Below are 15,270 nucleotides of genomic sequence, written 5' to 3'. Positions count from 1 at the left end.
AAGCAAGTACTTTTTTTGGAGTGCTGGCTTGGATCAACTGCCCTACCTTCCTTAATAAAGTAGCAACAAAAGTCCTGATATATCCTTTTCAGCAATCAGGGGTATAATCCCCAGTCTGAACTGGGTGTTCTTTCATTGTTATTTTTGTTGAGTCATTCAGTCATCTCTGACTCTTCATGACCCCATGGACCGTAGCATCTCAGGCTCTATCCAAGCTCATGTTCATTGCTTCTATGACACTATCCATCTCATCCTCTGACATAGCCTTTTCTTTTTATCTCCAACCTTTCCCAACATCAGGGTCTTTTCTAGTGAGTCCCATCTCTACTGGCCCGATTGTTGGCAAGGCTTCCTAAGCCCCACTTGATTTTACTCTCCAGGATTTCCATCTCTAGATTGGTTGTCAGTGATATTAAGGTCTCTTGTACCTTCTTTTGTATATTTTGCCACTTCTTATTAAGCTCTTCTGTTAAATCCCTACAATTTCTGTCTTTTATAATGCCTTGATTTTTCTAATTTTCTTGAAGAGATTCTTGTCTTTCCCAGTCATTGTTTTCTTCTATTTCTTTGCACTGCATTAAGAAAAAAAGCTTCTTATCATTCCTTGCTATTCTCTGCAATTCTGCCTTCTCTTGGATACATCTTTCCCTTTCTACTTTCCCTTTGTTTTCCATCTTTCTTAAATTATTGGTAAAGCCTCATCAGATAGCCATTTCATTTTTTGCTCTTCCTTTTCTTTGGGATGTTTTTTTATTGCTGTGTCCTGTATAATATTGCAAACCTCTGTCTATAGTCTTTCAGATACACTCTCTACTAGATCTAATCCTTAAATCTACTCACCACTTTTACTTCATGTTAAGGGATGAGACATAGATCATACTTACATGGTCTGATGGTTTTTCCTAGTTTATCTAATTTAATTCTGAATGTTGTAATAGGAAGCTCATGTTCTGACCTACAGTCAGCTTGAGCTCTTGTTTTAACTGACTCTACCTTTGGTTTCAAAGTAATCAACTTGATTTCAATGTTAATCATCTGATAATATCCATGTGTAGAGTTGACTTTTGAATGGTTAAAAAAAAAAAGTGTGTGTTAAGACCAGTGAATTATCATTTGTTGTTGTTGTTATTTGGTTGGAGGTAGACAGAGACAATTGGAGTTAAGTGACTTGCCCAGGTCACATAGTTAGAAGTGCTAAGTATCTGAGGCTGGCTTTGAACTCAGGTCCTCCTGACTCCAGGATCAGTGCTTTATCCACTGCTGCCCCTTTGATTCTTTCTTATTCCAAATCTGACGAATGCCAAGTTCTATAATTTATATCTTTGCAATATTTTTTGCATTTATTTAGATTCTCTTCAGTCACTGTAATGATCTGATTTTATTCCCCCTGTTTTCAGTCTCTCTAATCCATCCTCAAATTGACAGATGAGTAATCTTCCTATACGCAATAACCATCTGCCACTATTTTAACTAAAAACCCTTGGTGGCTTCCCATTGCCTTCCAAATGAAATATCAGTTGCAGATCCTGGAATTCAAGGCTCTTTACTAACCAGTTTCCTACTGCATCACATATTCTCTACTCAAGCCATGTATTATTCATTTCAGTTGCTCCTGCTGCTCTCATTCATCACCACTGCTTTGCTTACACCTTGGCTCATGTCAGGAATGGACTTTTTTTGTCATCTTTAACTGTTGAAGTCACTTCTTTACTTTAATTCCCAATTCAGATGTCCCTTTTTTCAAGAAGTCATTTCTTCTTTAAAAAGATATTTAATATTTTATTTTCTCCCAATTACATGTAAAAGCAAGTTTTGACACTTTAAAATTTTTTGAGTTTCACATTCTCTTTGTTCCTCCCTCCCCACCTTAACTAAAGAGACAAACAAATTGATATAGGTTATACATGTGCAACCATGCAAAACATATTCACGAACTCTTTTCTGCAAGCAAAAATGATTCTCCCTTTTCATAGTTCACATAGCCAGGGGACTCTGCTTTGTACTTATTTCACCATCCCTTCTGACAGTTATTTGAGTACTCTTCCTTCCCCTCCCCACTAGATTATAATAGCCCTTCAGAAGAGGGCCTCTATCAAAGCTGCTATTCTGAATACTTAGGAAAGTGTCTTGGACATAATAGGAACTTTATATTTAATTCTATTGTTTATGGAATCTATGAGAAAGTGTCAATGACCAATGCTTTAAGGTCTAAAGAGGTCCTTTTCTTCTCCTGGTCTCAGTAGATCCCCTTTGATCTATGTAAACCCTTTTTTGGTTTGCATACATAATGGAAAACTTTAGAACTTTAAAAGTGGGAGAATGGAACGTTTTTGTGGTGAAAGAGGAAATTAAGGAAGATAATATGCTTGTTATATTATTACAGTTTACTGAATTATGTATTATGAATTTTAACAGTAGGAAGGCTGGTAGAGTTTGGTCATTAAGCAAGGAAGAACCCAATCTAGGCCTCCTCATATTGGTATAGACTTTTAAGTAATGCTATCTCTAAAACATAATTATTCTAAATACATTTACTGTGATGTCATTGGGCAATTACAGCTGTTTTTCACATATACCTGAAAGCTGATCACAGCAAAAGATCATTTAATAAAATAACTGAGGTGAGCTTAGCCCTCATGCTCATTCAATCATGAAGCATTTATTAATGACCTAGTATATGATGAGAATTTCAAGAAACAGATCTTTTTAACCAAATGTGTTTGAGCACCTGGCCATTATTTTTTTTCCTGTTTTGCCCTTTGGCCTCACGGATGCACTGCTCACCTATATTTTACTCAGAAATCTTATGCTTCTGTTCCATCTCTACTGGTTCTGATAAGAGACCTTATTTTTTTTGTTTCCTTTATGAAGAGGTCTCTCAATTATCTCCTTAACTCCAAAATTATTCTGGCAAATTACCTCTGTCCAGGTAACACAGGTTATTCAGAACTAGCTCCTGACTCAGTCTACCAGCAGTCTGACCTCTAGGACATCACAAACCCTCTGTTCAAGGACCTTTTCTATCTTTCTCAACAGTAAGCATCAAAACATTAGCTATGAGCAGAAAAATCAGTTTTTTAGAGGTGCTCAGAAACCCCAGTTAAATATTACATTTCACCAGATAAAAAACATAAAGCTAAATCTCTCTGTAAAGGCTACTGGTGAAAATCTCTTCTTCCACAGAGAAGATTATTCCACAAAATACATTCAAAGCTGTGGATGTGGTGCTCTTTGTACCAGAGAGTTAATGGTGTCCAACATGCCCTATGAATGTGAAGCTCCACAGTGAACTTTGCAGCCAGTGTAGCCTGAAGAGGATGACAGAGATGGGTCTTTGTAATGAAAGAACCATCTTAGGTTCTGTGATCTTCTTAGCTAGACATCTAGACAATCTAGAAAAGCCATGTATGAATCATGAGGATAGGAAAAAGTGTTATCTCCCTTTTCACTCAAATTTCTAAATGCCAAGGTCAAAATTTATGCTAGTTGTGGGGGGGAGTCAGAAGCATTTATGTAGCACCTATAATGTACCAGGAGCTGTGATAAGGACTTATCAAATGTAGTAGTGTTCATTCCAGGAACATGGGCCAATGCAAACTAATGTACAAAGAGAGCAGAGGGCAGAGAGAGACAAATCCAATCCAGCTGAACTGTAGAGTACGTGAAAGGGACATAAGGATTTTATATTTTATTTGGCAGGCAGTAAGGGAACCATGGGAAGCTTTTAAGTAAGGAATTTCAGGATTCAAAACATTTATTTCTAAACCAATAGTTAGGATACGATAAGGCTGTCACACCCAAATGACAGCTAAACTGCTTTTCTTCTAGTAGAAACATACCATTTATGTTCCATTTGTGAAGTCCCAGCTCTATAACAAAGCAAAGGATGAAAAATACATTCCAATTAGCCCTGCCCCTCCCCACAACAGAACCACCAAACCCATTTAATGTCCAAGTCGCTAGGGTCCCAGAGCTAGATAGAATCCCAGTGTGGCCCCAAGTTGCATTAGCTATAATTCAAGAGGTCCCTAGAATATCTGTTGTACCAAATTCTAATCTGGAGGTAGGTTTTGTTTTTTTGTTTTTTTTGAAAAAGTGAATGAGAGACAGGAAGGAAAGGAGTAGAGGAAAAAGGGAGGGAAGAGAAATAAAGTGCTCACCCACCGATAAATGATGCCTTTGCTTTGTAAGAAGAATAGACCAATAGCAATTTCTGCTGCATAGAATCTGAAATACAAAAAGAAATCAACAGAATAGGCCCATTAAAGCAAATATGTTAAAGTTGAGTGCTTTCTAAATCTCATTACACAAAATTCAATTAACTGGATACAAGGTACTAAAGTCCCGCCAGCCACACAGCATGCAAACATGTATTTATACAGGTAACTTTTAATAGCACTGACAGTGCAGAATAATAAACAGAGTAATGGCTGCCAACTACAGTGTGAGAACATAGCTGTTCCTTTTAAAACATATGGCTTTGGGGACCAGCTGCCTGAAAGAACCCGTTCAAGAATCCTATCTCCCAGGCAGAGGTCTGATTCCCAACTGTGTCATCAGGGACAGCAGCGGTCCTGAGAAACCTGTGTGACATCCACCACCAAGCTCGGTCTGTTATCTAGGAGACAGAGGCCAGTGGCTCATCTGGGAGAATATGGATCCGAGAAAGCATCTCGAGGAAGAATCAGTTGAAGAGAGTTTCTATGACTAGCACCGATGTTGGGATAATGGAACACTTATTGACTACAGTAGCACCAGACGGTACAGGTGGGTAACTATGGTTTCTGAGAGAGAGAGAGATGATTAAAGGCCCTAAATGTGCTTGCTTTATTTTTTGCTTATCTTGCAAGGAAAAAAAAGAGAAAGGCTTTTGCTTAGGGATAAATAATGCTTCTGCCTTATAAGAAGGACTGACTAGTGACAATTTCTGCATGGTGTACACATTCTTCACACACAGAAGTAGGTATGATTTGGCTTTCTTTCTTCTCCCATTTCCATTTCTTCTTCCTCCTGTTAATCATAGGACATACAATTAAAACTGAATCAGAATTTTCCTCTCTCCTCTTGTCATTGTTGGGAAAAGTAAAGAAAAAGGTCTAACTAGGTCAGTACCAGTTGATAGACCCGAGATGTAGAGCATGGAAAAAACAAAGCAGAAATGGTGTTAGCTTAATTACCTCCTCAAACCGCCATCCCCATATATATCACCGGGGACCTAGCGTAGGACTTCTTAAGCTTTTCTCACTTGCCCAAGAAATTTTTATGTCATCCCAAGTATATAGATATATAAATGGAGTATATAAGTGTATAAAATATAAAACAAGTGTATAAAATACAAATAAAGTACACAAAATAAATTATAATTTCACAGCATTTAGTTATTCAATACCCATAGTCTTACAAGCTTTGACCTAGGAGATCAAGAATGGCAATTCTCATTCTCAATGAATATCTCTTATATGGTCAAAGCCAATTCCCAATCTTGTATACTCCATTAGTAATATAAACTTTTCATTCTGTAATTGATAAATGATCAAAGGATATGAATTGACAATTTTCAGATAAAGTCATTTCTGGTTATATGAAAAAATGCTCTAAATCACTATTGATTAGAGAAATAATAAAAAATACTAATACTAATACTAAAATGCTACTTCATATTTCTCAGATTAGCTAAGATGACAGGGAAAGATAATGATAAATGTTGGAAGGGATGTGGGAAAACTGGGACACTAACACATTGTTGATGGAGATGTGAACTGATCCAACCATTCTGGAGAGCAATTTGGAACTATGCCCAAAGAGCTATCAAACTGTGCATATATTTTGATCCACTAGTGTTTCTACTGGGCTTATATCTCAAAGCGATCATAAAAAAAGGGGAAAGGATCCACACGTGCAAAAATGTTTGTGGCAACCCTTTTTGTAGTGGCAAGAAACTGAAAACTGAATAGGTGCTCATTAGTTGGAGAATGGCTGAATAAATTGTGGTATATGAATGTTATGGAACATTATTGTTCTATTAAAAAACTATCATCAGGCTGATTTCAGAAAGATCTGGAAAAACTTACATGAACTGATACTGAGTGAAGTAAGCAGAACCAAGAGAACTTAGTACATAGCAACAAGAAGATTATGTGATGATCAACTGTGATGGACATGGCTCTTTTCAGTAATGAGATAATTCAGGCCAATTTCAATAGATTTATGATGCAGAGAGCCATCTGCATCCAAAAAGAGGACTATGGGGACTGAGTGTGGATCACAACACAGTGCTTCCAGTTTTTTGTTGTTAAAGTACTTGTTTTTTTCTTTCTCAATTTTTCCCCTTTTTGATATGGTTTTTCTTTTGCAGCATGATAAAAGTGGGAATATATTTAGAAAAATTGCACATGTTTAACCTATATTGAATTGCTTGCTGTCAAGGATGGGGGGAGGTGGAAAGGGAAGGAGAAAAATTTGGAACACAAGGTTTTGCAGGGATGAATGTTGAAAACTGTCTTTGCATAATTTTTTTTAAAATAAAAGATTATTATTATAAAATAAAATTAAAAATAATATAGGCTCTTATATTATAGTAAGTGAATTTATTCTGTTGGAGCTAAGTAAAAATGGAGACAAGTAAGTGGTAGAATGAACAGAGTACAGGATTTGGAGTCAGGAAAACCTGAATTCAAATTTGACCTCAGAATCCTTACTAGCTGAGTGATACTGTGCAAGTATCTCTACCTCTGTTTGCCTCAGTTTCCCCCAACTATAAAATAGGGATAATAATAGCATTTTCCTTCCAGGATTGCTGTGAGGATAAAATTATATAACATTTATAAAATGCCTTGCAAACCTTTTTAAAGCTCTTATCCAAATGCCAGAAATTATTAAAGATCAAAATTATAGTGCTTGGTGAACAGATGGTTTTGTAGACATTTTGCAATTTCTTTCTACTTCTCCTTCTCCCCCTACCACCACCAGTACCATTGACTGCAAAATGCTACTCTTAATGGTCTTTCCTGCTTTTTCTATTCATGTCTACTTCATCTGACTTGCAATTTGCATTGTGTGGATATGATGTCCAGTTGTTGAGAAGTGTCTGGTAAGTCCTACATTTAATTGTTTTCTGAGGTTACATTGAATCCATTTGCATTGTTCTAGATGAGACCCTCTGCAATGAGTTCATTTCCTCAAAAGTAGAATTCAATTCAGTCCTTTAGTTAAAACTACAGTTACTCACTTACATCTGCTTGAGCCAAACTAGTTAATGAATGTTTTATAATTCCATATAAATCACATAATCTCAGATTCTCAAATAACAGATGTTATCTCTTACACAGTCTCTTTCCTCTGAACTTCTGCAGTTACTGATAACCTGTATAACTTGGAGACAGAGCATCCTACCTGTCTAGAACAATTAGATGTCATCTAGTCCAATTATCTGGCTAGTAATTCTGGTAAAGAGGTAAAGAACAAAATTCACCATTCAATTCCAAAAGATATAGTCACAGAGGAAGGTCAATACAATGAAGGAGAAGAGTAGGGATGCAGGTGGTATAATACCATAACAAGAAGAATGATGTGGACTGAGACTACAATTTCTATAAATATTATTGGGCTCTTCTAGTGGCTAATACATAAAATCCTAGAACCCTAGAGTTCCAGCTAGGTGACACAGTGTTAAACTTGAACAAAAGAAGATCTGAGTTCAAATCCCACTTCAGACACTTATTAGCTATGTGATCCTGAGCAAGTCATGTAACTCCTTTCAGCCTGTCTTCCTACCTATTAATAAAATCTTCCTCACAAGACTGTTGTAAGGGTCAAATGAGATAATCTAAGCATTTTGCAATACTTAAAAATGCTACATAAATGCTAGTTATTATTATAATTTTTTATTAGGTTGAAAGGAATACATAAGTCATCTAACTCTACCTGAACCATCCAAGAATTAACTCCCAGATGTAGTTAATTTGTCTTTGCTAGCACTTTCTCAGGGATGATGAGTTCACTTTCTATTAAGGCAGCGTGTTTTAATTTCTGAACCACTCCGATATCTAGGAGGTTAAGCTCAATATGCCTTGATATTTAGGCTTTTCCATCCTGTATTTTCTTTAAAGCCTGATTTAAGCTTTTAAAAATAATTCAATATATTTGAAACTCATAAAAGATAAAATAATAAAAATAAAAGTCACCACTTAACATAACACTTTATAGTGCATAAGACATTTTGCTCACAAAAAACCTTTGAGCATAAGCACAGTTTATGTGGTTTGCTTACAGCTACATGTTTAGCAAGGGACAAAGGCCAGCCTCAACCCCAAACGATCTGACTGAGCTCAGCAATTCTGACTAAACAGAACTACTGACTCTGTAGGTAGTGAGCTTATCATTTCTGAAAAGTTTCAAGCAGAGGGAAAGGAAGGCTAAAAATTACTATGTGCCAGATACCGTGCTAAGTGCTTTATAAATACTATCTCATTTTATCTTCACAATAATCTTATGAGGAATGCACTATTAATGATCCCCACTTTACAACTCAGGAAACTGAAGCAGACTCAGGTTAAGTGACTTGACTTGCCCAGGACCATACAGCTACCTGAACTCACTTCTCCTGAGTCGAGGTCCACAATCTGTTCGCTGCACCACCTAGCTAGCTGCTTCAGAGCCAAGCAGACTATATTTTAAGGATGTGTTTTAGGATGTAAGAATGTATGTTTTAAAGGGTATTCATGATTCAGGTCAGAGGAAAGGTATCTCAGAGGATCTCTGAAACACTTTCCAATTCCAAGATTCTAAGATTTTATGTATTAGTCATGGGAAAAGCTGAGGAAATGACACAGTCCAATCTCTTTCATGGACAGCAATAGCTGAAAGAACCAAAAAGAAACAGAAAAAATTCTGGTGGATTCAGAGAGTAGGGATCCATTCAGGCAGCCAGTTAGCATAATGGTTAGAGTGTTGGACTTGGAGGCTAGAAGACTTGACTTCAAATCCTGCCCTCAAACTGGATAGGTGACTCCAAGTAAGTCAGTGAATCTTTCTTAGACCCACTTTCTTCATCTTTCAAATGGGAATAATAATAATAGCTTCTACCTCTCAGAATTATTTTGAAGATCAAATGAGCAGGGCCAAATGAGGATCACATAATGATAGCTAGGAATTTTGATCAAATGATCAAACATAAATAGCTTTGCAAATCTTCAAATACTAGTTAAATGCTAGTTATTGATGTATTCAGCATTTTAAGTAATAACAAGAGTTCAGGCTTCCTCACTTGAAAAAAGAATAATGCAGGAGTTTGTAGGACATGGAATTAAAATACAGGAAAAAAGAAAAGCCTGGGGCCCTTATCTCCCCTAATGATGCTTCATTTAGCATGCCCTTAGCAACATCTGTGCACTAAACAGTCCATATCAGAACTCTAAGAAAACTGTAAGCTAACTCCCAAACTACAAGTGAATCCAGCACTCTATTCAGAAACAGTGTGCCAGATGTTAAATATTTATCAGAACCCATAGAGCTAAGTCACCACCACTGGACTGCAACAGATTGGAAAAAAGGCCTAATTTGGAATAGATGCCAGAGGAGAAAAACAATATCCACTACTGCTGGTGGGAGTTTATGTTCTTAGGCTGGGAACTCAGAGCATGGACAGCTTGCTAAGCTGGTCTAAGAGAATCACAGAATCATGGAGTGGTAGAGTACATTTCAAAAAGAGAAAGATCTTCCTTAACTTTGAGCTAAACATGCATAGAGCAAAGCATCTAAACATATCTATTAATCTGGAAATGAGAAAAAATATGTAATCCCAAAGGGTAGAGCTCAGAATAATGAGTAGGACTTGTAGAAAGATTTAGTTATGAAGTCAGGAAAAACTTGCTAACAATTTGACTCATCCACAGAGTGGGCAGCTTTAGGAGAGAGTGAATTCTGCCTCTGTAAGTAGACAAGCAGAGGCTGAATGATGTCTTGACAGGAATATTATAGAAAGGGGATTTTGTGGAGGAAATTAGAGCAATAATTAGGAGCTATTTTACCCAACTGTATGCCAATAAATCTGATAATTTAAGTGAAATGGATGAAAACTTCCAAAAACGGATTCTTGTTTAAATCTGAGTTGGATTAGATAGCCTCTGACGTCTCCTCCAGTCTTAGATTTTTATAATACTTCCTTCACAGAATCTCACAGTTGGAAAGAATCCCTGAGGCCTTCTATTCTATCCTCTACCCACATGGCATCTGTAGCTCTGGCATTGGGGAGAGAGCATTTTAACCTCCAAAGAAAGTGCCTTTCTCTTCTGACATGGCAAGGGACTCAACCTGTAGTATCTATGTGGTACAATTTGTGCTAGTCTGTTATACATGAAAGACTGGAGCTAAAGCTTTAGCAATAGTTGGTAATAAGTGGCAAAAAGTGCAGCTCCTGCTCCTGCCCTGACCCCTAACTTCCTCAACTCCAATCTGTCCCAGGAGAGATTCACTGGCTCTGGGAATGAGAAATAAAGGAGAATTTAAGGTTGAAATGGGAGGCCAAGGATAATCAGGGAAAGGGAAATAATGAGTAAAGTGAAAGCCTGAAATCAGCATCCTCCACGATAGCAAATGAATCAGTAAGCAGATAATAACAAAAGTAATAATAATACTAATAATAGCTAACATTTATATAATACTTAATATATGCCAAGTACTGTGCTTTACAGTTATTACCTTATTTGATCCTCATAACAATTCTGGAAAATATTATTATTTCCATGTTACATATGAAAAGACATAGTGGATAATGTTCCAGCCCTGGAGTAAGGAGAACTCATTTTCTTAGTTCAGGTGCAGTGTCTGACACCTACAATCCATTCCAGTATCTCTGTCAGGAAAACCCTAAATGGGTCATGAAGAGTCCAACAGGGCTGAAGGACAAGTAGGAAGTAGGTGACTTGGCAAGGGTCACACAGCGGTAAGTACCCGAGGGCAGATCTGACTCCAGACCCAGCGTATGATGAACAATGATAGTGATCAGCAGGACAGTTCAGCTCTACATGGCTGATGGTGGGAAAATACAGACCTCCAAGATTGAAAAGTAATATAACCAACCCCCAGACAAAATAAGACTCTTTTTAAAAAAAAAAATATCCCTGACAGGTGGTCATATATTTAGCTTCTCTTTGATGCAGAACTCACTGACACTGGAGGCAGCCCATTTCACTTTTGGACAGCTCTTAATTGTTAGGAAATTTTCCCTTACATCTATCTTCCTGTAACTTCTGTCCATTCCTCTAAATTCAGCTCTCTCTAGTCAAGCAGAACAAGGCTAATCCCTCTCTCACATGACATCCCTTCAAATTTTTAAAGACAGCGATACAAGTGGAAGTGGAGGACATGGGTTAGAACTAGTCAGATGTGAGAAAATGGACGGAAGCAGCCAAGGCAGAAGAAGCTCTCTAAGTGGGAAGAAATCTAACCTGGCCACGTTTGGGATGTAAATGTACTATTCAATAGTTAGAGGGATGGACGTGAGGCAGGGTAAAGACAGGGCTCCTTGATCACTCCTCATGATATACTGAAAAATCACTAAATACAAATCAGGAGATAAAGGGACAAAAAACCCCAAACAAACAAATAAACCAGTAAAAAAATAAATATAATAATAAATAAATAGCCCCAAACTCCCAGAGAATAGAGTTTTCTAGTCTCTCCTTCCATCCGTCTGTCATGTTTCCTTTTGTTTTTAATCCATTCCACCTATAATCCCTTCCCTGAATCATAGAAGATCAAAGGTAGAGGGAATAGGAAAGGATTTATTATAAAATTCAGAGTTGAGCAGGAATTTTTGATATGAAATCCTTGAAAATTTCACATCAAGCCTTTGCTTCAATACCCCTAGTAAAGGGGAACCCCAGATTTTCCATGGGTTTCCACTGAACTGTTGATGAAGTTAGGTAGCACTATAAATATAATGCTAGGTTTGGAGTGAGGAAAACCTAAATTCTAACCCTGACTCAGATTCATACCAGCTGTGTGATGTACACAGAGCATAGGTTTTTGTTTTGTTTTGTTTTGTTTTATTTTTTAACAATCAATCAATTAACATTTATTAAGTCCTTACTATGTGTCAGGAAAGCTAGGTGACCCAGTGGATAGAATGTGGTTCAGGAATAAGGAAGACTCATGTTTCTGAAGAGTTCAAATCTGATCTCAGACACTAGCTCAGTTTGCCTCAGTTTCTTTATATGTAAAATGACAAGATAATGGTACACTATGCCAGTACCTCTGCCAAGAAAACCTTAAATAAAGTCTATTAAACAATAATAACAATAATAACATTTCCTATGTGTCAGGAACTGTGCTAAATTCTAGGAATACAAAAAGAAGCAAAAGATAGTTCCTGTCCCCAAGGAAGTTAATTTAATGGAGGAGACAGCATGCAAACAAATTTATAAAAAACAAGCTACATATAGAATAAATAGGAAATAATTAAAGGAAGCGAGAAGGCAATAAGGAGATTAGATTTAATGTTCTCTAAGTCCCTTTTTGGCTCTAAACATATAATCCTATGAACTCTATTTTTTTAAAAGTCTTATTATATCAAACTGAATCTTCCTTTCTGCAGCTTCCATTTTTCTCTCCAATTCTCCCCTTCTGGGTCCACACTAGATACTAGTATAATTCTCTATCATGTGACAAACCTTTTAAAATATTCAGCCATCCTGCTCACATCTATGTCTTGTCTTCTCCAGTCTAAGCATCCCTAGATCCTTCAAATGAATCTCTAATGGTTCCCTAAGAATCCTGGATACCTTCCTCTAGACAGTTGTAAATTATCACTTGATTTCTTAATATATGGCACCCACAATTAAATGCAGTCTGATCAGGCAGTCTGATTGGAGTAAAAATCCATGGTACTGTCATTCTGGACACTAATTCTCTCTTAATGAAGCCTAAGGTTAAATGATCATTTTTTTTGGTGGAACTGTTGATTGCACTAATGAATGGATGGCATTCCCTGACACCCTTAAAATTTCCCCCATAACATCCTATACTTAAGAAGCTGATTCCTTGAACCCAAATGTAATATTTTACAATTATCCTTATAATTTTATTTTACCAGATTCATCACATCCTTCTGCCCAGTACTCCCTTCCTTACATCCAAGAGAGAAGACTGATCGTGGTGATTACTTACACAGCATGTGGTTCTTTAAATCGTCCAACCTGCTGTATCTGATACATGAGATCTCCACCATTCACATATTCCATCACAAAATACAAGCGATCCTGGAAAAAATAATGGAAGAAACAGAAAAATTAGTGCTTTGGAGATCTTCAGATTTGAATGAGAAAACTCAAACCTCTGTTTTAGAGTAACCAAGAAATATTGTGACTTTGGGCAGTGAGATGGTACAGTGGATAGAGCACTGGACCTGGAACCAAGGAAACTTATCTTCCTGAGTTCAAATCCAGTCTCAGACACTTACTAGGAGTGTGACCCTGGACAAATGACTTAACCCTGTCTGCCTCAGTATCTCATCTGTAAAAATGAGCTGGAGAAGGAAATGGCAAACCACTCCAGTGTCTTTGCAAAGAAAACCTCACAACAGAGTTATAGACAGTCAAGCCTAACTGAAATGACTCAATAACAGCCTCATTATAGATTTCTATGGCCTAGCATATAACATGCAAATAATAGAAAAGATGTCTTGTCAAAGGGAGAACTTTAGATGAGTCTTTAAGATTGCTGCAGATTCCAGGAAGCAAAGTAAGGAAGGAGAGCATTCTAGGCTTGGTAGTCAGGCTGTGGGAAAAAGGCATGGAGGTAGGAGATATTACACTGAATTTGAATAACAATTAGTGGTTTAGTGTGGATAGAACATGTAGAAGAATAATGGAAAATACTGTTGGGAAAGTAGGATAAGATGACTCCAGATTTTAAGTACCAACTATATTTTAAGTACCAAAATGAGGAGTTCATATTTTACTGTTGTTTGCCTTTTGTTCTTGAAGAAGACCATGACATCAGGGAGGGGATGCCATCACATGAAATAAATTTGATTGACGTGAGGGAGGACTATGCAGGGTCACCTGCCTCAGTTTCCCCTCCAGAGCCACCTAGGTCCAGAGGCAAGACATAGAACAAGATGACTGGGGATGGCCCTGTTTATAATGGGAAATCTAGGGTTTTTAAAACTAAGATCTTCAACAGGTCTCAGTTTTACTGTAGAGAAAGTGGTAGTGAATGAAACTTCTTGAGCAGAAACACAACCTCTTTACAAAAATAATTTTTAAAAGAAATGTGGAAGAGAGGAGAGAGACTGCCTATAGAGAAGCTAATTAGACTATTACACTCGTTTATGTGTGAAGTAATAAACACCTACACTAGGTCAGTCGCCATGAAATAGGAGAGGAGACAGATTCAGAGAATGCCTTAATTTATCTTTAATTATATTCCCTTACTTTGTAGCACCTTCCAGAACCTACTTGTTCTTGATTCTAGGATTTTGTCTAGTTGTATTTCTCAAATGCAAACTGCTACAAGGAAAGCATACTTCTTTGTTTTCTATTTCCCAAGAAGTCTATTTGGGATTAGCCAGGACATGATAGGAAAAAGCTTGTCCAGGAAAAATAAAAGCACGTTAAACAAAATTCGATATCATTTTGACAACGTAATTTTCAAAATGAGAAAAAAAGTATAACCAAGGAAACTAATGGCCCAATCTAAAAGCCCAGTACTAACAATAATTTACATTCAAGAAGCTTTCTAGACAGCCAATATAAAGTTGAGTATTACAATAACTGTTTATCTATAAAATACAAATAAGATGAGAAAATGGAAGTTCAAAAGAGAAGTAATTTGCCTATGATATAGTATCATGGTGGCTAAGTTTTGGAGTCAAAACTTGAACACAGGACTTCTGATTCTCCATCCAACATTCCTTCTATATTATGCTACCTCTCAGTTCTGATGAACCAGCGTCTTGTCACTGGTGATTGATTGTAAGCTGGATGTAGGCACTGGAGTCTGGGTTTCCAGGTCCAAAGAAGGGATCATTTAAAGAAAAATTAACTGAAACCACCTAAGTGGAATTAGCATCTGTCCAGCCTCAAAACCTTGGATGAAGTCCAAAGGCTTCCACACCGAAAACTTGGGTTTCCTTAATGAATTTTTCCCAGGTCATTAGCCATGATAATATAGTGCTCATTAGAGGCTTTTACTAATGCATACCCACTCCTTTGCGACTCCTTTAATGGACGACTCATGCTCTCTGGGTCAGTTAATGCATGGCCATTC

General features: G+C 37.1%; 1 protein-coding gene across 2 annotated transcripts in view; it reads right to left on the bottom strand.

Moving 5' to 3' along the window:
* The window catches only part of PRKCB (protein kinase C beta), a 634,931-nt gene that overhangs the window by 150,150 nt on the left and 469,511 nt on the right, over positions 1-15,270 (bottom strand). For both annotated transcript variants that reach the window (XM_031945586.1, XM_031945585.1), the window contains exons 11-12: positions 13,168-13,259; positions 4,165-4,227 (exon numbers count right to left, since the gene is read on the bottom strand). In XM_031945586.1, coding sequence (XP_031801446.1) covers positions 4,165-4,227; positions 13,168-13,259 — 155 coding nt within the window. The remainder of the gene's footprint in view (positions 1-4,164; positions 4,228-13,167; positions 13,260-15,270) is intronic.

This window comes from Sarcophilus harrisii, chromosome 1 (genome assembly GCF_902635505.1).
Source record: "Sarcophilus harrisii chromosome 1, mSarHar1.11, whole genome shotgun sequence".
NCBI classification, from domain to species: domain Eukaryota; kingdom Metazoa; phylum Chordata; class Mammalia; order Dasyuromorphia; family Dasyuridae; genus Sarcophilus; species Sarcophilus harrisii.
This window is presented reverse-complemented; position numbering and strand designations above follow the sequence as displayed.